Raw genomic sequence first — 25616 nt, 5'->3', positions numbered from 1 at the left:
GGCAAACAGGACAAAGGCCTTTATACCTACGGGCAGTGCCCACTTGCAGGAAAACCTCACGGAGAAATGAGAACAGTACGAGGAATCCAGGCTGGGGTTCTGCCTGCACAGCTAACACCTCATTTTCTGTTCTGAGGTTTTAAAGACAAAATTTTTAACTTTTTCAGGATGGAAAAGCAAGATGAGAAGCAAACCTGTGGTAGTGTGAATTGCAATATTTTTAAAAGATGTTTCAAGAGGTGAGTAACTTTTCAAAATTTGAAATCTCTTGGAACATAAATACTCAATTTGCAACACAAAAGGAAACCAGAATAAATAATTTGGTTTCTTGTTCTAAGTCAGATCCTGATTTAACATTTTTAGGCATTAGTAATTTCTGAGTTATAAAAAAGGATCATTACAGCTTATTTCATTAACACTAGTCAATCACAATTGGCACGAAACAACCGTTTTCATGTTTAAAAATACTGACCACGTTAACTATACGCTAATTAAAATTTTACTGCAGCATTAGCACAGTAAAGTCTCACAGAAATCACTAATACAGTCAAACGAGGGCACGAACCTACTGTGCTTGCACAGTAATGCCTTTCGAATTAAATAAGCCAGCCTTTTCACATTTCACTTTGAAATAATGGAGCAATGCTGTAATTAGGATGTGCTAACTAAAATGTTTGTGCAAGTTTAACCTTTTAAATAAAAACACAACTGCACTTGACACATATCCAGGCTGTGCCTGCATTTCCCATTTCCTCCAAAGCCCAGATATAACGGCACAGACCATCCTGCCCAGCCATCCGCAGAGCCGTAACAAGGAATGTATTTGCCCTCTGATTTATAAATTACACGGATGAGCACACTCAGGGAAACAAGCTAAAACGAACATGCTCTTAATAGTTTCTTTCTTTAATTAACACTTTGATTAACAGCTGCCAATTTATCTAGAGGCCTGGGAGGATTGCAATCAGCTACGTTTTCATTGCTATTTTCTCTCCCTGCACTCTTCCCATCAGAGCTGTGGCTTCAGAGCACTTTTTGGGGATTTTCAAGCTTCTGCAGGGAAACAACTCGGGAGCAGAGGCCGCCTCCCACAGCCCCCCAGTATGGTACTCGTACAGCTGGCCCTGCAGCTCTGGAGAAAAGAGCCAGCTCCCAGCATGACCTCAGCAGGGGCTGTGGGGCATGGCGTGGAGCAGAGCTCATTGGTTTGCCCCCGCTCGTGGCGAACTCACCACCCGCCTGCTTTTGGAGTCGAGCCAGACCGCTCCGGTGACATTTCAGAAGGGCTCACGCGGGCCGCTTGCAGCGCTTAATCCCTCGCTGTGAGATTATCCGTGTCACTCTGAACTCCGTCGAGGTCCTGCGACACCCGTGGGCAACACCACCGTCCACACCGGGCCACCTTGCCACCGGTGCTGGGGTTCCAGGCCAGCCTCCGGCACCCTGCGGCAAACAGCCACCCCTGGGCCTCTGGCCAGCCTCAGTTTTACCTAGAAGTCTGCTGTGCTGATGGGCACCAGAGGTGGCATTGGTGCTGGTCAGATACAGCTGTGGCCATGGCACGTCCACGTTGGGACGGTTCCCCTACGGCTGCATCGCCCAGCCTGGGGGCACCCAGCATCCCCAGAGCTGCAGATCCCTGGGCCATTGGTGGCGCAGGGGACATGGTCCCTGCCACCCCAGCACAGCACTGGAGGACACTCCTGGTGTGCTTCTCCAGCAGCAAAAACTCACTCCAGCATTTACCATCCTAAACTTCCAGATAGGCCTTGACATCCAAAATTTCCAGACTCTGAGGTCTGAACATCAAGGTCCAATTTCCACCCAAAGTCAGTGCATGGATACCAAAATCTAATTTTTACCAACTTACTAATTTCTGGACCATTTCTTAAGTAATCACTTGTAAAAATTACAGTGTATCTGTTGACAAAAAAGAATAGGCAGAAACAGCTTGTGGGTTCTGCTCATTTTAAATTATCATAATCAAAGCTGAAACTTCTGGTCTTTCCTCACTTATCAAATTACACCCAAATTCATTTTTAAAACCAAGCAAAACACTTTTTCACTAAAATAAAAAGGTTGCCAAGAGGAAAGGCAGTTGGCTTGTACAAACGCCTTTGTGTATTAGTATCAGTGTGTTAGCATACCACTTTATTTTCATTAAGAAGGGTTTAACAGAAGCAAGGAGCACCATTTCAGCAGATTGGTTTTGTTTGGGTTGGTGTTTACTTCTTTTAAAGGAACATACAGAAACATGAAGACTCCTGCTCCCATTAACAAGCTTAGAAATGAATACTGAATCCTAAACCACAAATACTAACTTTCCCATGTCTATGTACTCAGAATACGAGACAGCAACCAGCTTCTGTTTTGCTCTGAATTTCAAGAGAAGTTGACAGCTCATGTCACCCACCCAATAATTGTTAAGGACAACTCAGGAACACAAAGACATTTCTTTGGATTATGCTGTTTCTAAAACATATCTCCTTCCATCGCTAAAATTGGTACCAGAGGCATCCATATTTTTGGAGGATTTGTTTCTGTTGTACACTCTTCTACATGACACCCATAATTAAAACTGGGTAAGTCTCCAAGAGATTTTAGCGGTTCACAAAATTCTTGACTTTAAACCACTATGTGGGGAACCAGCACTGATGTATTTGTCGTCTTAAAAGCTAGAATTTATCCTTCTTTAGTCTTTTATTTGGCCCACTCTTATTTTAGGACCAAGAGGGCAAGTAACTTCTATTTTGTTGCTTGCTCCACAAATAAACCGACCAAGATCAGGCAATTTAATTCCCACATGCAACAATACTGAAAGCTGTCTTCCTTCTGAGTAAGAGCCAGGACAAAGAACCCAACTGCTAAGACTCCCCAGCAGCTGGGCATCAAGGCAGGAGCTAGAATGGAAGGGAGAGGCATGACGGTACATTCACACAGGGAGAAAATGGCAACGGCCCACGGGAAGGCACACAAAGGCAGAGAGAGAATGCAAAGGGATTTTATGCTTGCTTATGTTATAGTAGCAGCATATATGCCAACTGTCTCAATCTGTACCTTTGTTTTTATTTACTATTTTCCAATGACCAAAGGCTTCTAAGTAACTTTATACAGTAAACATTCATGGGGTTTCACCTTGAAACAGATTGTGCGTGTGTCTCAGTTAAATCACGTGCTGCAAGTGTACTCTGACATGCAAAAGTAATTTTACTTAATGTAGTAAAAACAACTCGTTATATAAGGCAATGAAATTATGAAGTTCTTTTCCTGGTACTAAATATCGCAAGAGGTTCTAAGTTTTATTTTCTATCAACACTACTCAAAGTCATTTAAAAAATTCCTCCAAACACCAACAACATTAGATTCAATATAAACACTTATGCCATCAGTTAATATCTGAGTTCAGAGGCCTAAAATTAGCCTTGCAAGCTGTGGTAATACTTTGTGCAGATATATACCCAAAGGGACATACACCTGCACACACTGCTCGCTCCTAGGGGACAAGGCTGAAGGGACAAGACTCCTGCTCTAACATCAGGACAGCGCAGGCAGGGCAGGAGGGAGAGCAGCAGTTCAGTATGAATCACTGCAGAGAACCTCATTTCCAGGTCTTTGGTGTTGCAAGATCATTCAAGAAAGACAACTTGAATTGTGTTGAAACTATTGCAATGGAAGTAAGTTTGCTTCCTACTCCTCAAGATAACGTAAAGAACAGCATCAACCCCCTCCTTTCCTCATTTCCTTGCTGAGCACATAACCTGAAAAGATAATTTATATCATCTGTGATGCTATCACTATGCACACACATACAGTAGTTGCCTAGTATGAATGAGTACCGCAGAATGTTAAGAAATGCCAGGGGGTGGGGATTCATTCTACAACCTCAAGCATTCTGGACATTTTGCATTGCTGAGAAAATTGTTTTTAAGATTGGCTAGGAAATTTTTACTCTTTTACTTACGTTGTATTTTCTTGTCTGAGTTTGTGAAGTGAGATAAATGCAGCTCTACCATGTCTTCTTCCACTTGTCTACGTTTTAGTGTTCTGTATTTTTAAATTAGGTTAACTAAAAGAAAACTGAAAGAGCTGGATTTTGAGATGGTATGCCCTCCCACTCCCTGCTGAGAGAGGTCCTAAAGATACTGGGGTTTATCATTAGGATTAAAATCAGCATTCAGACAGCAAAGGTAGGACCTCTCAGTGCTCTTACAGAAGACAGGAATATCTTCGCTGGCTGGTCATCATGTGCACACTCCAGCCTGCCTGTGGCATGTGTATGTCTTATTAAACTGGCAGTCAGAAGAAAAAAAAAAAAAAAAGGCAAAACATGACATGAAACTTAAAGCTATGTATGTGCACAGAGCAGGAGGTGTTGTAACAGGAGGGAGAGCGATGGCAAAACACACAGGACAAAGCCACGACGACCAGGGTTCATTATCTCCACTGCACACGAAACAACTCATTTATCCTTTCTCAAAATTCAGCAATCTCAGGCACCAATTTCACAATCACTTTAAGCTGGCTGGTGCGAGCTAATACTGCCACAGCAAAAAGTGTTCCTGCCCTCTCCCCCATTCCTGACCGCCCAGTTCGAGCCTTTGCACCATCTGCTCTCTCCATAACAAAGAGCAAAACCATCCGTTCAAAGACCTGACAGTCTCACAAACCACAAGCCTTCTTGTGCCAAAGCTAGCAATTAACAGAGCGAGGACTAGCAAGAAAAAAAAAGTGTGACTTGATCCCAGGGAACAGGCTGGAGGCCTAAGTAACTGGGGATGACAAAGAACTGGGTTGTGAGCTGCAGTAATGATTAGTTTGCTAGTTCCTACAAGTTTTGAGGGGTACATACAAAAATTTAGACTTCCAAGGAATTTTATCTGATTGATATCAACACTGCTTAAGCTGGGCTTGCTTACACTACAGCCTGCTTATGTTTACATTTAGTACTGTCTAAAATGGTTTTGTTGTAAATATTTTGCTTTAAAAAGATTGTTTGGTTACTGGCTACTATTATTATTCTTCCTGGAAGGAAGAGAATGATGGGCCTTGAGCCAACACCAAACTTGATCAATTGAGAACTCCAGCATGGTGACTTAGAAAACTGACTTTGCTGCTGTGGGGGGTGCACAGAAAGAACCCTGCCATGTGCTATGTGACACCATGAAACCAGCCTTAGCAAAGGGAGCAGCAAAATAAAGTAGTGTTACTGACTTGTATTTAAGGCCTTGTGGGTCTTTTTTTTTTTTCTAAAGCTGTAAATGAGTTCTCCAAAGTACCATTATGAATGAAATTCCCAGAACCTCCATAACCACGGGGCAACGGATTTTGAAATGGGTCGGCTTTTGTCTCTAGCAGCTGCCACTTTGGAGAGTGTCTTACATGCTACAGAAAACACAAATGTATCAGGCAAGATTTCCGATTTTGGTGTTTTCTTTTCTTTTCCAAGTGGACATGTTTAGATGTTCCTCAGGTTTCAGAAAAGTGGAGCGAGTCCAAAATAAAATGGATGACTGAGTAGAGAGGAACAACTTGACAGGTTTGTTGGTGCACAATCAAGTGACAGCATTTTATGTCTTAGTATCAACTCCACTTACAACGTGCTTGCTTATACTAGAAATACACAATAAAACTGCCACCTATATAGCATGTACGTACACACAGAGAGTGAAGGCTTCTACATAGACTTATGCCAAACCAGAAAAAGACATTTAGTACATTAGATTTCAAGCATACAGCCACAGCCATTGTGGACCACTGCCACCTGGACAACTGGGACAGGGCAGAGGAAATAGCAAGCGGCCCAAGAGCTAGTCAGGGCTTTCAGCATGCCCTAACTGTCTGCCAGGCCTCCAGCCTCCCCAGGTACATTCTTGTGATCACAGAAAAAGGTGATATGTATGGTCCTAAAGGTCAGTGACCATCCTCATTCTGAACACTGATCAACCCTACAGACAGTTGGACTGAGAAAGGAACTGGTCACCCACAAATTTAAGTGACACTAGCTGTCATTCTCAATCTGTGACAAGCAGGATATGAGCATCAAGCCTTGCAATACTATGCACATATATAGGTTTATATCATTTCTACGGCTATCAAAGCAGTCACAGGTATTTTTAGAAGCTTGCTGGTGGATAGATTTGTGACCCACATAACGACCTTTGGTCAAAGAGTACATGGCACTGTGACAGGGAGGGGACTGAACTGCGGCAGTTAAAAAACCTTTCTTTTGACCTTAGAGGCCAGGAAAGGGCCAACATGGCATGCTTCCAGGCATATACATGGTTACATGTGGCTTGTCAGAGGCTGTAAGCCAAAATGAAACTGAAGAAAATGAGTGCTAGCTAGTCCCATGCCAATGACGAGAAGGGCCAGAGCCTTACAGAGTACTGTAAGGCTTCTCATTATGATCTAGAAAAGTGAAAGAAGGGAAAACAATTACCTCACTAAGTTCACCCTAATACAGCAGAACATCAAAATGCTTAGCTCACAAACTCAAATGAAGACTTCAGCCAGGCAGTAACAAAGGAAACAGCCAATTTTCCTCTTAGCAAGGAGAGGAGCCATGAATTCCATGTGAATATCTATGGACAATAATGAACAGCTCTTAAAACTATCAAAGTATATCACACAAAACTTCTGATCAGCTCAAATCCAGCTCTACAAATAATCCACAAATATCTGAAAGATCCAGGCTGAAAGGTGGAAGGGCACACTGGAAGGGGTACACCTTCTGCCTAATCCACAGAATTAGCCACAATGCACTGCAGAAACTAGGGCTCTTCCCACTGCCAGACGTGACAAACAGGTTCTCTGCAACCGGCAGGGTCACACATAGAGGACACGGCACAATACAACTTCTGCCTGGCAGAGGAAGAAAATCCTATGGGGTAAAAACATAAGAAGGTGATCTGGCTAAAAGAGAAGGCTTCCTTATGAAAAGCAACTCTATACAGAATTGTGAGTTAAAGATTTTCTGTCAATCTTGCCAAACAACGAGGAAAAACTCAAGTTATGTAGGAACTGCTTCAACTCTCCAGGAGCCTGGTCTAATTGTGTCCTTTACAAAGCAGTGAGAGCTTCATGCCAACATGGGGAACAGAAAAGAGGACAAGAATCTCTTGATGATGGTTCTTCTTTCTCCAATATAACCTGGGGAAACAAAATGTAATTGCAATCTTTGTGGCCAGCAGCACTCTCAGACACTGCAGAACTTGTATGAGGCAGCAGAACAGGCAAAGTTTATCAGGAGTTTACATATTAGACACACTGATGGCTTTTTCTGCTACATCATTTTGCTGTCGTTCGAAGGATTAACCTGTTGCCCTGCTGCATGACAGCTGGAGGAACATCTACATAAATTATAGAGTAAAAATACTGATTTTTCTATACAAGCGCTACATTATGGTTTTGTTTCATCAATAGCAGATAACAGGGTTTGGAAGCATTTGGGCTGTTACTGCCTGAGATATCTAATGATGGCCTATTTAGTCAATAATAGTATCATAGACCTATGTAAAATTTCATATCCTATTTATCTGTTATTTTTTACATTCCTTAAAGATATTTGTAATCAAGTTTCACATTGTTATGGAGCTCTTACAGAGCTGCGTACTGCAAGACCTAATCCAAGACTGATATTGAAAAGCTGTTTGACTCTTTGTTACAGGGAGACACAACATAATATTTAGGAATCTGAATTGACTTCAAGGCCATTTACATTACTTGGATATAATTATTTAGTGTTAAACAGAATTAAGCCTAATGAGGAGTTTAAAAAGTTGTCATTAATTGTGCTCTTTCAAAAGTGAATTTCAGGCTGCAATTATTTTTTTTTTTAACTTATTATATAAATCATGTGGTTATTGATTGCTATTCATCAATAAACTTACAGGTTTCATTGTATACAAAGTGTTATACACTCCCTCTTCTGGTAATACCTTAAAAACACAGTTTCTAGACTTTACATGTATCACATGTTAGATTTTAAGTGTATCATATTGCCTGGAAGAAAAAAAAAAAACAAAGCAGTATCATGTTAATACCTGCAACTTTGTTTTTAAAAAGCCAGCAAACTGGCAATAAAAAATGAGTAAATAAGTAACAGGTGAAAATTACTTGACACAATGCCTAAACTAGGTAGCAGCTACTTTGTAGCTGTGCCTAAAAAAAAAGTGTTACAGATTTCTTTTAATTTGGTAAGAGCAATATTGTCGCAAGTTTATCCAAAAGCACAACACTCACATACGTGCCTGGTTGCCATTTGGTGAACTATTGCTCTAGGTGAGAAAACAGCTTTCAGAATGTTGCCTACTTCTCCTGAGGCAGCAGATAAAGAAGTTCCTACAAAACACTGCTTTTATGTAGGTCCAGCATGGGGAACCATTCCATCTACTACACTGCCTCCTTTGCTCTCCACTTGCAGAGAGCTGGTGGGCATTCCTCTTACTGCAAAAGCTGCTGAAAGCTACACGTACATCCTATTCTCTCTCTAAATTATTAGAGTACAGAAAATGAGAATTTTTAAATAAACTTAAGAAGTTGAGCAAGAAACAGTAAAAGGGATGTATAAGGAAACAAACATAAGATGACCTATTAATGAGTGTACATGCATCCACATATCCACCTCTTTCCTTGATGGTCAGCGTCTGATAAATCCAGGAGACGTGTCTCAAGTAGGACACAATGTTTTTCCCCCTACCGCCCCCAAAATGTGCAAAATCCAAGAATGCCATAATGTTACACAAATGACACTGACAGCATTGTTGCCAAAACATTAAGAGAGGTAAAAGTAGTGAAAAAGCTTTTGTTTGTTTTGCCCTGTTAAACCTCTCCTCCTTTCTTCTACTTTTTCCCCTCAACACAGAGTAATAAAACCAGCACTGTACCTACTTCATTCTCTCTCCTCCAAGGTCATTTTCTCCTATCTTCCTTATTTAGTTTCCTCCTTATTGTCTTTATTTCTTTTTATATGTGTTTTCCTTAAGTTCTTTGTTTTACATTTCCCTTTTTAGCTATTCCCTCGTGTCCTCTCTTTCCCCTCCTCAGACACACACACAGACTGCAAACCACTTAATTCTAGCCTTAATTCTAGCTGAACCAGCCCTGCCAAAGCTGCCATCCTCCTGCCCGCACTAGCTGGGCACTGCTGCCCCAGCCAGGTGCTGCACAGCTCTGCGCTGGGAGCAGTGGTGTCTTGGCAAAAAAATTAATGTAAACTGATGGTTACTGATGAGATTTCCTATCTGACCTTCATAGCTGTGCTTGCAGAGAAAGAGAGACTATGTGTAAATCCTCTCTCTTCCAAATGCGGCAGTTGTTCAAGAGTCGGCTGGTGGGGTGAGAGGGTACAGTCTGTGCAACTTGAAACGATATGCTTCCATGAAAAAGGAAAAAAAAGCGCAAAACCAACCCGAACTATTTTCTTTGTGACAGTTCAATACGCAACATTGTTTTACAAGCTTCCCAGAATACTTCTCCCTGGAATCACAAAGAGCTGTGGTGTTCATCTGAGGTTTGCAGTTCTTGGAATAATCTACACAGTTCATGAGAATATATACTTCTCCCCCAAAAATAAATGCAGAAATCCTTATAAATAATTGATCTGCATGTGGTTAGCTTTTGAAATTAAACTACTCCTAACTCCACCCTTCAACACCCAAGCTCACATCTCAATAGCTCTGACACATTCCCAACTCTCCTCCACAACAGCACAAATCCTGCCCTTTTTTACTCCGATTCAGGCTCCTTCCACCTCCCCAGCTCTGAAACAGGTTGCAGCTTCATTCTTCCGCACTCAGCTTAGGGCTGCGTGCCAAACCCTGCGTGCCCATGGCCTGCCCTCGCAATGCGTGCCACCTCCTCTGGCTGAGCTCCAGCCTGAAGGAGTGGCTTAGGCGTTAAAAAGAGCCCTTTTAGCTGTGAAGGAAACTTTCCAAGGATGTGGAGCACGAAAGCTGATGCAGAACAGCCTTCCCTGAACCTGCAGAAAATGTGAAATGATAGTTATGAGAGCTGCGTTCTGAATGATGAAACTTAACATTGACTTTTAGATCAGTTAACTCTCTCATTGTCAATCATTTTTAATTGTGGTCCTGATGTGACCATCCCAGCTGGCTTCCTCCAAAGTGAAGCTGTAGTCAAAATACACTCAACAGCTACTTTTTATTAGAACTACTTGTTCTCTTCAGATCTTACTTCAATCTGTTGATGAACATACTAACTTTCTTTCTCTTGGTGAACAACTACTTCTGTAAGCAACAGTGAACATGGCACTGTTTCCTCTTTTCCCACAAAGATAAATATCTTCGTTTTAGTTTCTTTCCACTTGTTCGTTCCCCGTCAATGTTTACCTTGAAAAGGGAGAAGTCTCCAAATACCTAGCAAAGAGATCACTATAAAGGAGCAGGGTTTTCATGCAACCCTCACATAATTTTGTATGTTAGACCTGTCTTAAATATTTTAATGTTTTGGTAAGAATAGAATAAAAAAAGTATTCTCTATTCAGCCAGTAATAAACCATAAGGATTTCTGCTTGTAGGTCTTCTGCTATGACAGAACAGCATGAAAATCGATTCACGCTAAGCAATGGTAAGAAAAGCCAAAAGCACACCAAAGCACTTTAAATTTGTAATATTTTAGCACACACAGTGCTGTAGGTAGAATAACATGAATTACACGGTAAGCGGTAAACTGAACAATCAATTGCTTTTTTAATTCTGAAGCTGAACATCACCTTTTTTGTTAGCTGATACTTCAAACTGCTTTATGTCTTCAACCAGAGCTTGACAAATCTATGTACACACAAAGAAAGAGGAAGTTTTACTAGAAAACTGCCATCAACATCTCAAACAGACTCCCTATGCTTTCATGTAATAAACAAAGACCACAGCCATTACGCTTACAAAAATAACCTTCTGCATGTGAACCGTTTATGATGTTACAATTAACCACAGCGCCTAACTTCATCGCTCCTTAAAATCTGCATGGCACATTTCATATTCAGCTAATGGCTTTGGGGTACACATTTCAAAGCCCAAAATATATTTAGAGTTTCTTTCCAGGTGGTAATACTTTCTTACTTAATGATGCATTATTTCAAAATAACTACATAATCAGCTGAAACTTTTTTTTCTGAAACGAATCCCGTGCTAACCTCTGAGCCCATTCTCTTCTGGGAATATGCCAAGATGATTCTTGCAAAAGCTACAGAATTTCACAAATCTCTGCCAAGAAATTAAACTAGTTGTTGCTGGACCCGGAGACTAAGATCCAACTGCTGGAATCGGGACTGTGCAAACTACTGCGAGAAGACTGTGTATTGAAACAGAAGCCACTGAAGCTGCCAACGATAATTTGTTAAATCATATACATTAACTCGAGCCATAATATGCCAAATGCCACCTGTGCACGTTTGGCAATATGCTTGGCAGATTACTCCAGCACATCTGTGACACACCACATAATATTCAAGTTTTATTTTGGTTATTAGACGACTACAGAAGATTACTGATACCCAAGAAAATTCTTGTGATTTATATAAAACGTTTTCATACTGCTTTAAAAAGACATTAGCGAACAGTGGACACTTAATTACTGAAACAAATTGCTTGCTGGCAAAAGTACGCAGGCCATAATGAAGGCTTATCCCTCCAAAATGCGGATGAGCTCAGCCAATCTCCTACAAGCGGAAAAAAAAAAACCAAAACACCACACCCACACACTCCACCCCTCCCCAAAACAAAAGAAAAAAACCCCACCAAACAACAACCCCCCAATCCTCAGGTCCAATGGCTTTGGAACAAGATTCAGTACATTCCTTTCTTTTCCTATCTGCTTCAAATGCTGCCTTGTACAGACACTTTCTCTCTGATTTTGTAATTCATGCTGAACACTTTATTCTATTCTAAACAAGCAACATCTGCGCAACTTCGAAAAATAAAACTTAAAAATACTAAATACTGGTGGTCAGATTTTTCAGAACAATTAGCTGCTACCAAAATTGAGGTAACAGAAAGAGGGTAGGACAAATTCATATTCAATTCACAGTATATCAGAAGAACCCAACTATGTAATGCTGTGGAGACTGTAATACTTAAATGACGTATGATACAACATCTGAAATACAACAGCATGTTGGCAGGGACAGTTAACGGATCTTTTATCCCAATTAAAAATCACAACAAATATCACATGTTCTCTCCAAATCCAAGCACTTAACACCAACACCAAAAAAACCCCTTAGGACTAGCCAAAGTAGTAAAACTTGCTAACTAAAGGTGGGTGTGAGAACTGGCTGAGGGAGGAAGGAGTACGGTTACACAATTAGATGAAGGAGATTCAGGAGAGACCTTACACTGACTTGCAGGATGGACCCAAGTAAGTAACACAAGTGAACATCTCTTTCTCTACTGCCAGGATCTGCCCTACGAGTCTCTCCAGCCTGAGTATAAGGTTGTGTGATGACCTTCTCTATTCCAATCTCACAACCTCCCAGAAATCACAAAAGGTGGCCAAATCTGGTATTATTATCCCATTTCTGAATCCTATGCTTCAGGTTTAAACAGGCACTGATCAGAAACTGCAATGCTTAAGCGATTCCCCACCAGCTCAGAGAGCAGCAGCAAGCAAAGCTCACAGCAGTTGCTCACCTTTGCCACTGCACGCCAAACCTATGGAAGTTAATCAAAACACTAGACATAGCTTTTTAATGACTCAACAGCCCAACACGCTATCATCATCTCTTTCCAATACATACAGTATTAATGGTTTTCACAATCACTACATGACTCACAGGCGCTCTCAGTTTAAGTTTTACAGGTAGCCTTCATTGTTATTGCTGAGAGTTTAACCCCATGGAAACCGAGGCACAGAGGAAACAACTCTGCAAATAAACTAGGAAAAATTAGAGGGAAGAAACCCCATGTCTCTACACTGACACTGCTTCCACACTGCTGAGCTATCTCCTCTCTTGGAGCCACAAAGCAGCCCAGATGGTGCAGAGAAGCAGCTCTCCTCAGACAGGAGGCTGATAACCACAAGGAGATGCAATAAACCCCTGGAACGGCTGAAATACCAAAAAAAGGTCATACAGCCCGAAAACCACATCACCTCAGGTTTTCCATGAACAACCTGAAATAACTGTCGCAATGGCTTTCTCAAAGAGCAATCTTTCTGTGCAGCAAGAACCGTACCTAGCAAGTTTACGTAGAAAGAAGAGAGGAAATAAAAGGGACACAGGGACATCCCGCTGTCTTTAGGAGCGCAACAGTTTCTAATTTGACAACGTCATTTTTACTGTAAGAATTTATATATTGAGAGGAAACTGTGCAGGGACTTAAGAAATATACCTGATTTAAATACAGAGAGAGGGTCTGTGTAGCATGGGAGTTGGAGAGGCTGGCGCATGATCACCTGGAGTGTAGAAAAATACTCCAGCTGGAGAAAAATACTGTGCTTACATGATGATCTATTCAGAGAAAACAATCTCAGGTACTCCACCCACTAGACTGAATGCCTGAACATTATACCTTTTTTCCATCTTTCACCTCTGAATTACCTTGAGCCACCCAAGGAAGATGCTGACACCATGAAACCATAACCATTCAAAAAGCAGCAGCAAGAATCCTAGCAATGAAGGACTTGAATCACTTGTCCAGCCCCACAAATGAAGCAGCTGAGATCTGATAGAACAGAGGATTTGTCTTGAAACAATTCCTCCTCGGCTGGCTGGCCTGCTCCTGCCCCACCGGATCCCCAGCATCACTGACCCCTGGGGCCAAGAGGGTAAAACCATTCGAGTGTACTGACAGTCAGCTGCTGTACACAGGCTAGAGGAAATACCAGTAGCAGACTTCAGATATCTCATTATATTAGATTGCTTTAAAAAACTAACCTACACATGGTGTTATGCATACCAAAATTCATCACCAAATTTTACAAATCAATGATAGTATATATACCAACAGTATAGAATAAATTATTAAAATGGAAATTCATATTCCAAATGCATGCTTAGAGTGCCTCAAAAAGTAGAATTTAATTCTGAATTAACATCTCCTCTAGTTAAACCCATGAAATATAAAAGTATCAGTTACATACAAAAAAAATCTGCAATTTTATCAATAAAGTATTTTACTAAAAAGGTCAAATATTCTGAGGAACAAGGCTACATTTAAATTATTTCTGACTACTTGTGGTCCAGGGAAAAAAGCCAGCATATGTCCTGCAATGCACTTTCAGCCTACCTAGTTAAGTAGTTTATCATGAATATGCTTTGGAAGAAATTAATTAGCTCATTAGGTGTAGCTAATAGCTTGTTTAGCCTTCCTTTGACAAAAGTGACATTTTAAAAGAGCATATTCTGCTACTTCAGAAAACAAAATCCCACATGACAAGTTTCAAAGAACACCAAGTACAAGCGACACATACCACCAGGAGTTGTAGAATATTTTAAGAGATTACTATTTCTCTGGTAACAATTAAAAATAAATTTAAAAGACACCAAGAACATCACAAAAAGGTTCACTGATGCACTGCAATTTTTCAGAACTTGAAGTAATCTCTCTTTTATCAATCCCTGAAATAATGCCACATATAAAAGACCTAATTCAGGGGAAACTGACTGATGAATCCAAAGAGTGTTTCTTGTCATCACGATAGTGTACCTTTTGTTTTAAAAAGAACTGTGTGTTTTGAGGACTTCAGCAATTTCCTTCTCCTGAAGTACACTGTGTTAAAAAAAAAAAATACACCATTGCCTGGTAATCAATCACCCACCATATTTATCAGCTTTCACATTTGATTTGCTAAAACGAGGGACAACTGCGTAAGGGTTTCAAGAATGTGAAGGCTGATAAAAAACAATGAGAGCTAACACTACACTAAATCACCAAGTCTGCCTTCTTACCTTTCTGAGGCTATTAGTCTGGCAAACTAAAGTCCTTTAATGACATTCACCCCACCCAAGCCTGTTTTTCTCATCAGAATGACCCCGCCTGTTTCCTCTGCACACCGCAGTCCTCGCCGAGCATCTTCATTGCTCAGAATGGGTTTAAGAAGTACTAAGAATAACCTTGTCATTTCCATACCCTCCTCCTACATTTCTCTCAAAGTATGAATCTGCCACTGATGTAAGGTTTACATTAGAGAAAGTTTCATGTTTAGAGATCACGCTCCTACAATGTGATACAGAATGAGAATATTACATTAGTATTCTTCCATATTTTTAAAATATTTTCCCTTCCTTCATTCTGTAGTTCCCTCTTCGCTCTCTCCCTTTTAAACTGCAAGTAGTGCTTACAGAAGAGTTTGAATTAACTTCACATAACAAGTTTAACACTGGTACAAGCAGCATTACAACACCCCATGTTTTCACGTCCATGGTCAAAAAGCAACGCCATACCTATTTCAGTTTGTGAACTGCTTCTTCAGCCTGCCCATAAGGCTGTCACGCCAACAGCTACGATACTGATTCCTACAGTACAGATACCTGTTTGTCAGACAGTATTTGGAGACCACCCGCTCATTTCAGAAAGGCAACCCAAAGAGTCTGCAGATACGCACAGCTCTCCATCACTACCGACCTGAGCCAGTTCCATATTACTGACCTCAAGGTGGAAGATTCAATATACCAACACACTCAGAACTGGGTAACATCAAGTCCTCCCCCATAAATGTATTTTTAACTGTCAGAACCAATTTAATATGATATTTTAGAAGGACTTATTGGACATCCCAAACTGATATTCAATGACAGGTGAGGAATCACACTGGCAAGGGGTGGACTTACTCTTGATTGATAGAAGAAAGGCTTATAGCAACCAGAGTAAGAAAAGCTGATGCCCTTTTCTTCTTCTGGCTCCCTACAGCTTGGGAGACTTACACCCACAAAACTGTGCGTTTTAAAAAAAAATTTATTAGTACTGCCATCTACAGAATAACAAGCAAACTAGTAAGAATTATGTTGCAAAACCTATTCGGATTCTTCTGAGACACTCTGCAACACAACTGCAGAATCCAGCAGCAAGGATAGGGGTATTATCCATAAGGCATTATAACACAAAAACACACAAGAGGTGGAAAGGATAAGAAGTTCACCCTCTGCACAGCATAGGAAGACCATTTCCCAGCCTCTAGGAAGCAGCAGTAGTGAGAATATCTTTTCTTGCCAAAGGGCTGGATTATTTAAGATGCAAGAAAAGTTATCCCTTGTTCTCAACACTAGAAGAGGCTCCCTACCCATATCCAGCACCTTCTATCCGTTTAAACACCACGGCAATCAGTAGGTGCACAGGCCTAGAAAAAAAGGGAACGCATACAAATACACCCACAGAGAGGGAGGAAGGAGTAGTTCAGAAGATGCTCTGTCCATCTTCTCTATTAGCTCTTGGTCAGAAAACATCTCCTGAATTTCTCAAGAAACAGAAAGCTGAACACCAAAAACCTCCTATCCAAATGCTGGCATGAAATTGTTTGAGGTTAATTTCTAGTCTTGAGAGGAGTGTGGAAAAGAACTGCCAACCTCCTCCAGTTAGGTCTGTAGGATGTAACTGAGCACCTGAACTTGCATAGCACTTCACATTTTCTCAGTCCTCTATAAACACTGGCTAACACCAACCAACACAACAAGAGCTTCCTAGAACAGCTGATATACAAAACCACCTGACCAGTAAAACAAACACAAATTGATACTTCTGAAAATAAATAAATAAGCTTACTTGGCCATTGGAAGCATAGTATGTTTTACCACAAAATTTGTAAGCTTAGCTTTTAGCTCAAGTTCACAGTTCACACTGTAACAGAACCCGTGTAAAAATAATCTATATAAATACACAAGAAGAAATGAAACACACGGACACAAACACACTACACATACTGTCTGTGAAATACACTATATATATTTGAAACTTGAAATGTATGCAGCATTTCAGGAAGGCATTAAAAAATGAAAAGGAACAAGATCTTTATGTAACTGCATTACAATGTATAGAAAATGATTAAACACAGGTTATGTTCTTTGACATTATTAATAATGTAATGATCTATGCACCATCAATTTAAAAAAAATTGCCAGGCTTAATCCTGATTTAACCTCACCCTTAATTATTAAAAATAGTTAAGCACTTACCATAATGTGATTGAAATGCCTGTGGTTTTACGACCTGATTACAGTGGTTACACATCACCAAATAGAAATCATCATGAGCCGGGCAAAGACCAAATATTGGCATATCTAAAAACAAAAAGACAAAATGGCATCTCTCAGCTGCTGACAATTATTGAAAAACAGTTTAATTACAGAGCCATGACACTAGTGTTGAATCATAATTTTAATACATTTGTATCAAATTTGAAAATGAGGGAAAAAGAGCATATAATGCAATAGATAATTTTGTGCTGGAATATTACAAAAGCAAAAATCTTCCTACAAAGATAAATGTAAAATGAGCGATTACTTGTAGAAAACATCTATTAGAAAACTGATTTAGGACTGATTATCTTATACCAGATGCAAGAATGTAATAAAAAAAGACTGACTTCAAATGACAAACACAACATAAGAGGGGATGTTTTCTGTATTCTGAAAGGGGTTTGGATTTTATTCCAATTTCATTAAATGAATTAAAAAATGAACTTTATTTTCTATTTATTTTTTTTTAAACCATTTTAAACACACACTTGTTTACCAGGCAGTATTACATGCCTAATGGTTTTATTTGTTTAACAGTGCATTATAGTCCAGCCATCTGCTGCCAGATATCTGTGTAACAGCTATATAAGAGAGAGAAATAGAGATAACAGTATGTCAGAGCATGTGTGGATTTCAGAGATAACACACATACTTGCAGACTTCTATTAACAAAATTAGTTTCTACAATTTTGTTTTTAAGAATACAGTTTCTTAAGAATATTGTTTAACAGTTAAAACTGCATTCAGAGACTACTGGAGCATTAAATACAACATTTACTACACAACTTAAAGGTATATTACATTTATATAATTAAAAATGTTATTCAATCATTAGAAGACAAAAAATAGGAAACTGCAAACATAATAGTATAAATCCATTATTGCCAAACATGTGGCTATGGGATCTATAACACTATTTAAAGGTTTAAAATGGATATAAGAAAACTTATTTTCTTTAAAAAAATACTCAATAGATCTATCTTAGCAGTAACTTAGAAATTAAGTTAAACTTATTTACCTCTGTGATAGAACTGACCCCAGAGTTTTGTTTTAAGGCTACTAATATGTCTACGTGTCTTTTAACAACATCCATGGTTTTGTTCATTACTGGAATGGAATTATGAAATAAATTGAGTGGGCTGCATTTTAAGAGTGAATGTGCCATAATACAAGGTAACCACTGGCAGAATGACGCTGTCAGCCCTGTAGAGCCCCACAGACTCTACTTTGTTCCTCGCAGACAAAAGAACGTATCCACACCGAACAGCTTCCAGAATTAAGGGCTCCCTTTGTAGTATCTTCATCATAAAAATGTAATTGTTTTTCTTTAAAAAATAAGGTCTACCCCAGGTTTTCCAAAACCCTTATTAGTGCTACATCAAAATTAAGCATGATACCTGCAATAAGAGCTGCAACTGGATTTTGCAGTTGGACACAAATACAACGGACATCTGACATGGCTGTGATAGATCAGAGCTACACTTATCTAAGTCACAGGCACCTTTTTGCAACTGACATTACATCAAATAAATAAATAAAAAAAATCTGATTTGCACTTCATTAAGTTGCAAGTCTTGCTCATTTATTTCTATGATATTTATTTTAAAAAGTATTAAGACCTCAGGCACACCCAACTTACTACAAACTAGGCAAAACTAGTAAATATATACTGGGGGAAAAATCAGATAGGAATAATAAACTTCTATTTTTCAATATCTACTTTCTGTGATGTAACATTAAGCTAGGTAAGGAGAAAAAAAAAAGTATAAACTTAAAGATCATTGCTAATATTTCATGTAGGAGCTCTTTGGGTATGCCTTCGTAAAAAAGTTTCCACACGGCAAGCAAATACTCCAGGGTCACTTCCATTTGACTAATACACCATGATGAATGGGACAATAACAGCACGCACTGCCTGTTATTTACATTGTTAATAGCACACGGACAGGCTACTACTGTATAATGTCTAACGAACTGTAAATCCACACCCTGTAACCTGCTCTCATAACCATACCTTTCAGACAAGGCTGGATTCACAGACTTTACACCAGCTTGTAGAGAATGCAGGGAGGGAAATCATTAACATGAGAAAAGGATTGCCTACTTCTGTGTCTCTTGCAAAGATAAAGCACTCCTTGACACTAGTCTGGAGACATCACGCTCACTCAAAATACCTTTTTATGAATATTTGCTGGCAATACACAGCTGCAATTTTAAACAAGTGAAACAAATGGACAAAAATTGATGCAAACAAAAATGTTGTCCTATTTCAGTTTGGGGATCCCAAGAAATCAGAATAATTTACCAGTGTCCTTTGCACTGTGAAGTACATCTTCAGAGTTTTAAAATCAAAGCTCCAAGTGACAGAAAGCAACGTCAAGATACTAGGAAATATGCAAACTCATAAAGAACCATTCTAAGAGTAAAACCACTCGACACAGAAAAAACATTTGCTGCACACCCAAAATCACAACCGTGATTTCAAAGAAATTCAAGCACAAGACTCCAGTCAAATCATACAAATCAATATGAAAGATCTTCTACCCCCTCTGTACTCTCCCACAGTACTGATAGTAGAGCAGCATCTAAAGGTAACCAGCAAGGGAATAGTGAGGGTTAGAGTCCTAAATGCAATTCCTTTTGTTTTCTCATATGAGGTAAAATAAACTATAGCTTTTTATTACCAAAGCTTTTACTTAAAATAGGTACAATCAAATTCTTTTGTTAGAGAAACCCACAGGGCCCCAAATAACACTAGAACCTGCCTATGCTGAGCACTGCATGAACACACGAGATCAGCCCATAAGGGCCACAGACTAGATACCAGTGGGCAAAAAGTACCATCAATATTTCATGGAGACCTGAACATTAGTTTTAACAATGGGTTTGAAACTAAGGAGTGTGACCCAACCAAGATCAGTTAAGACACCTGGAAGAGACCTGAATCCACCCTTTCCAATCCAGGAGCCTCAGTCTTAGGTAGGTAAGCTCCCACGTACTTATCGTGCTTCACTGTCATTTTAGTTGAGCAGAGCAAGAGCAGGTTTCAGGGAAATCTTATTTCTGTTTCTGTGTTCCAATGGGGCAAACACCTACAAGGCACTGTTATGAGAATGACAACTTCGACCATACAAATGTTAGAGAATAATATATAGAACAGTTTAACAAAACTTACGTAAGAAGTACGTACCAAGAGTAGGAGATTGATGCCTAATTTTTCTATTCCCCACTTACGAAAGTTCACAAGTCTTGCAGTTGATATTCTAACATCTAATACGTTATACCTATTTCATTTAATGACATGCAAATTCTCTATTTAAAAGTCTAATGAAGTTTACAGTATTTCACCAGTGTCATTTCAAATGCACTGTTCCTCCAAGTTTAAAGATTACTTTTTGAAATACTTCACTGTAAATGTAAAGCCCGTGCCTCTCAAGGAAGAGCCTAGCAACCATGATTCATAAGTTCCTCTTTCAAAGCTGGGCTCATTTAACTCTCTCCATCTGGGAATGTTTTTCAAGGTCAAACTAAAAATTAAAACCGACATCAAACTTTGAATTTATTTTTCCAAAATGCAGAATTTATATGGTATCAACACAAAATTAATTTTATAGGAGCTGCTAGTTACATTAATTCTATTAACCGCCATAATATGAAACCTCTGAATGTTGTGACCTCCAGAATTCACTTCTCCTTTCAAATGTGACTTAGTTAAGTGTTTTTAGAAAGGTAACTTTAAATGATATATTGCTGTACTCTTTACCAAGACTAGAACGAGCCTGTGCCATCGGGAGTTCCGATACACCTTAACAGCATTATTTGTTGAGCATGTAATAAGGAAAATGCTTCTTATTTGGAAAAGACCAATACAGCATCTTTTCTAATAAAAAAAGGAAAACCAATAATGGACAGTCTGGCATACCATACATCAAGTAACATGGAACTTTCTTAAACTGAGCTGCCATCTCCTCTTCTCCAGAGGGATGTAGAAGCATGTATCATCTAGTAATTTCTTAGTATTTCCAGCATTCTGTTTCAGGACAGTTACACTACAGAAATTCATTAAAAGTAACTGTGTCTGTGTACTCTCAATTCTATTACTTAACATCACAGAAAACAGAACAAATAAAATGGGTGAAAAAACACGCAGTTAGAGAACAGGTTGGCAGTTTGCATTTATTGAGCCACTAGATGCAGTAGTGATTACTAGAGCTCCACTGCATATTTTTATTGGATTTCTTTTTAACCCCCCCAAATTTATAAAAATTTCCTACAAATCTTGTTGTCCCTTTTCAGACTGGCACAGTCCATCTATCCTAGCATCTAATAAGACAACATCCCTTCTAGAAATGAAATGCAGTATCACCCAGAAAAGTGAGGTCAAGATCTTCTCCAGGACAGCAAACTCTAGAGGAAGAGGGTAAAAGGAGCCCTAATTCTGGCTGTTTGCAGAGACCAGAACACAAGTTTACTATTTTGCAGAAGTCTGCTCACCACGACTGAAAAAACAAGGAGGAGAGTGAAAACTGAAACAGAGGAAGAGAAAGCAAAACTAGCAAGGGCAGAAGTGAAAGGGCAAAGAACAAACCCTACCAGAGTTAGGGCAAAAGAATAGAAAGCTTCACCAAAAAAGTGACAAGAATACATAGAAGTACTGCAGAAATATTTTTTAAGCCAGAACACTGCTAATGCTCACTTCTTCCCTATCCATTCCCAGCATAAACATCTGCTTATTAAGATTATTTTTAAAAGTGAGTCTGACTTATCACAAGTATGTAAGTGATTTGACAGTGGACATTTCATGCTGATGCCCAATGTGAACAGTAAAATGTTTTGACTACAAAGATTCCCACAATATAGCATAACATGCCTTCAGCACACCAAACTGATTATACTTCCAGAATATTTTTAATCACTGTAGTTAATTTTAAATGCACTAAAAATGCAATGCCCTAGACTATTAACTTTACACCCACAACAGATATAACTCCCTATTATCTTTACAACTCCTCAAACACAGAATTTATTTTTCTTTTTACTGGGGCCTGATCCAAATCCACCCTAAGTAAATGCAATCAACTTTTATCAATTCACTAGGCTTTCCATTAAGACATCAGGGATCAGTTTTGGAGGTACTATACAAGGAAATTGTAAATATATCCCATTGTTTTGAAGTGTTGCCAAATCTGGATTGTTTGAACTATTTACTTTGTGGACAAGTACATTCAAATAATGTCCACAACAGCTATCTTGAATACATTTGCTCTGTACTAGCTGTGTTTTCTCATTAGATGAGAATTAGTCTTGATCACACTAAGGTAAAAAAATATGTGAGTACACCTTGTTTTAACTTGACTTAACTGGTAGATCTCTTTCTCTAAAGGTATGCTTTCATTAGAACTTTCCTTTAAGATAAAACAACTTTTCACTAGCATCTGAAAAAATTTCAAAAAGGGGAGAAAAAACACATCTGCAGTAACTAGAAACTAGCTGACATCTTGAAGGAAGAGAAGTTTTGTGCCACCTCCTGTAGTTTGCTTATAACACTTATCCCAGGTTACTGAGAGATCCTGTCAAAGCAATAAAAATATTTTTTTTTTTACCTTTATGATTGTGGAGAACATGAATGTAATTTTAATATCTGAAAACAGACAAAACCTCCCAAATTGCTATTTTTAAGAGTTTGTGATTTGGGGGAGAGGCATGAGGAAGGAAAAGGAAGGCAACTAACCAGCATTGAGCACCACACAAAACAGCCTCCACCAAACCCAGGCAGAATTCAGACAGAAAGCTGAGCTTGGCTACAGCCCGACTAATAGCTTACAGTCAGCCCAAAAAGCTAAAATTCTGCCAAGAAATCTGCACACTGGGCAAGTCCTGCTGGATCTATTGCTGACATTAGTTGTCAATAAAAAGTAATCTTCAGGTGCAAGGAGGATCTTCGATGTGAGCCTGAGGCAGCAACCTTTCTTCACAAACAGCACTACAATGTATCTGAACTAATTTAGTTATCTTAAGTCTAAGTCATATAGTCCCTTATTTTAATTGATATGCATGTTTAAAAAAAGTGATCTAATTTAGCATCTCAAAACTTACCTTTCATGCACAAATACTTCACTTTCCGCAACTAAAATATTATTTTCTACACAATATTTTTCCAAACTGTTTTCCAGAAACATTCAAGTGCTTATCATTCATGAACACACATGTGGTTTTGTATACTTATCAGTGTTGAAATGAAATTAAACTACTGGCAAATTTTTTACTGTTTACAAGATGATGATAGAAAAATAATATTCCTAAACAGATATTGTGAACAAAATAACTAAAGCCATACTATTCAGAATGCTCTAGTTTATGCAAGTTTTACATCAAAATAAGAGATTCTAGTAAAATATACATGCAAAATTTCAAGTAATGAACATGTATGTATTAATAGAACACAAGTATTTTACGAACCGTATGTGCAGGCGTAACAAATTTGTGCCTGCAAAGAACACATGCATAATCAAACAAACCAAACATAAACCGATCAAATTTACATACAGAAACACTTTTAAAAAAAAAATAAAAATCTGTCCCATAAGATTTGTGCTCATGTTGCCTCAGTTAAAAAGAATCTTTTAATGCAAAGTAAAGTAAAACAAATGGACAGTCTCATACCCGAGCTGTTTCATTTAGGTTCAGAGGGAAGTATTGCTAAAGTATTTTCTGCAAGGTTACCTATTTTTTAAATTCCTTGCCAACTCCACTCTGTACATTAAGTAACTCATATTTTTTTGTACGTACAGCTTTGAAAGCCAAGCTATTTGAGGAGACTTTTGAAAGGCATAGCTCTCATTGGGTTCTGAGCACAAGTGCATGAACTTTGTTTCACCGTGCAGTTGCTGATTGATCAGATGATGGAAGGAACAGCTGACGACTTGATTAAATGTTTTTATGGTGTTTTCCAGTTTGGCAAATATAACAATTACACAGCGTTTTACTGAAGTCCTAAGAATACCCAAACCTCAAAGTTTTGGCTCAGAGAAATGACTTTCACTTCAAGACCAAAAAACTCCGCAATCTTGTTTAACTAGGCACAGGAGCTGCATTACGAGATTTGATCACTGTCATAAATCTTTACTAGTATTAGAATGCTTTATCTCTAAAAGCAGAGTCCTCTCTGTCCAGTCTCCTTTTGAAACTCAAGGTGGTCTATTCTTCCAAAGCTACGGTTCTGTAGTTTTTACTTTGCTTTCCCAAATTCAAGGCAGAATCTTGCCCAATGAAACCTGAAAGGGTGAAGGAGGACCTACCTCTCCTGGCTCATGTTTTCCATGGGTTCAGCCATGCTGCATTTCCAAAATCCCATTCCCTGCACTGCCCCCTCCAGCTTCACCTCCAGCAAAAAGGTTTGCCACATGCTGCAGGCAGTAACACTCCTCTGAGCATATCCAAGCAGCAAATCCAACCGCCAGTCCTTTTGCAAGGCTATGAGCACATTATCACTGCAATTCTCCTGTAGCCCTTCCTCCCCAAGCAAGGATGCAGAATGCAACACTGACAGTCACTGTGTCTCCTGTTCTCTAAAATTTAACAGTCTTGGGAAATTTCTGTATCATGATCACTGATAAAAACTGAGCAGCAGATACCAAAAAGAGAAGTGCGTCATGCACACGTGCACCTGCAGCCTAGCGTGCAGCTGGGACTTCTAATTTTAGGCTCCCAAGATTTGAATGTTCCCGTAATTATATATAAAACACATATCAAGACAGACATCTAAGTATTTAGTTAAATTCTTTGTATATGAATTCATCTACACACAATCTTTTAGAAAAATCTAACATAAAACGTGTGTCAAATTATTCATTCAGATCTATTAAACATGTTTTCTAAGTTTATTATACAGAATAATACAAAATTTAAGTGAGCAAGTTTACAGAAGATTGTCTGTAGAAAGACTGATTAATAAATTTCTCAATGAAACACAAGTAGCATATTTAAAGCTTTTCAGCAGATGAAAAAGTCTCCCCACACACATTGTACTGTTACATCAGGTTTTCATCAGCAATTTGAATGAAGTCAGTCATCTGCAAAAACTATTCCCATTTACTCATTAATGAGTTTTCAGAGTTGAAGATATGTTAAATTTCTCCAGCCAATTTGTATAGCATTACACAAATGCTGAACAATTTGTCATGTAAGAAATCTTCATTCAGTCATGCATTATTTTTAGGTGACATGATCTGATCGTGCCACTGCTGTATTTTAGGGAAGCCAACAAATTATTATTTATGGCTTTGTGTCAAAATAAACCCCTATTTGGTATATATCCAATGCTAAAATAGCTTAAGGAACCCTCAAAGTTGAGTTTAATTTTGCGATCATGACATAAAAATTAAATAGAATTCAGGAAATAAAAGACTTGGAGTTTACACAGTAAAAT

At 38.9% G+C, this 25616-nt stretch overlaps 1 protein-coding gene across 6 annotated transcripts in view; it reads right to left on the bottom strand.

Moving 5' to 3' along the window:
• ATXN7 (ataxin 7) overlaps nucleotides 1-25616 on the bottom strand; it is an 89054-nt gene that overhangs the window by 22588 nt on the left and 40850 nt on the right. For 3 of the 6 annotated variants that reach the window (XM_074879036.1, XM_074879037.1, XM_074879039.1), the window contains one exon: nucleotides 17126-17230. The exons of 1 other annotated variant lie outside the window; for it this stretch is intronic. In XM_074879036.1, the coding sequence (XP_074735137.1) occupies nucleotides 17126-17230 (105 nt within the window). Of the gene's footprint in view, nucleotides 1-17125; nucleotides 17231-23284; nucleotides 23329-24486; nucleotides 24619-25616 lie in introns of those variants that run through there. 2 more of the 6 variants (XM_074879041.1, XM_074879040.1) reach the window with 2 other exon arrangements.

This window comes from Strix uralensis, chromosome 10, assembly GCF_047716275.1.
Source record: "Strix uralensis isolate ZFMK-TIS-50842 chromosome 10, bStrUra1, whole genome shotgun sequence".
In the NCBI taxonomy this organism is placed as follows: domain Eukaryota; kingdom Metazoa; phylum Chordata; class Aves; order Strigiformes; family Strigidae; genus Strix; species Strix uralensis.
Note: the sequence above shows the minus strand (reverse complement) of the source record. Positions and strands in the feature narration are given on the sequence as shown.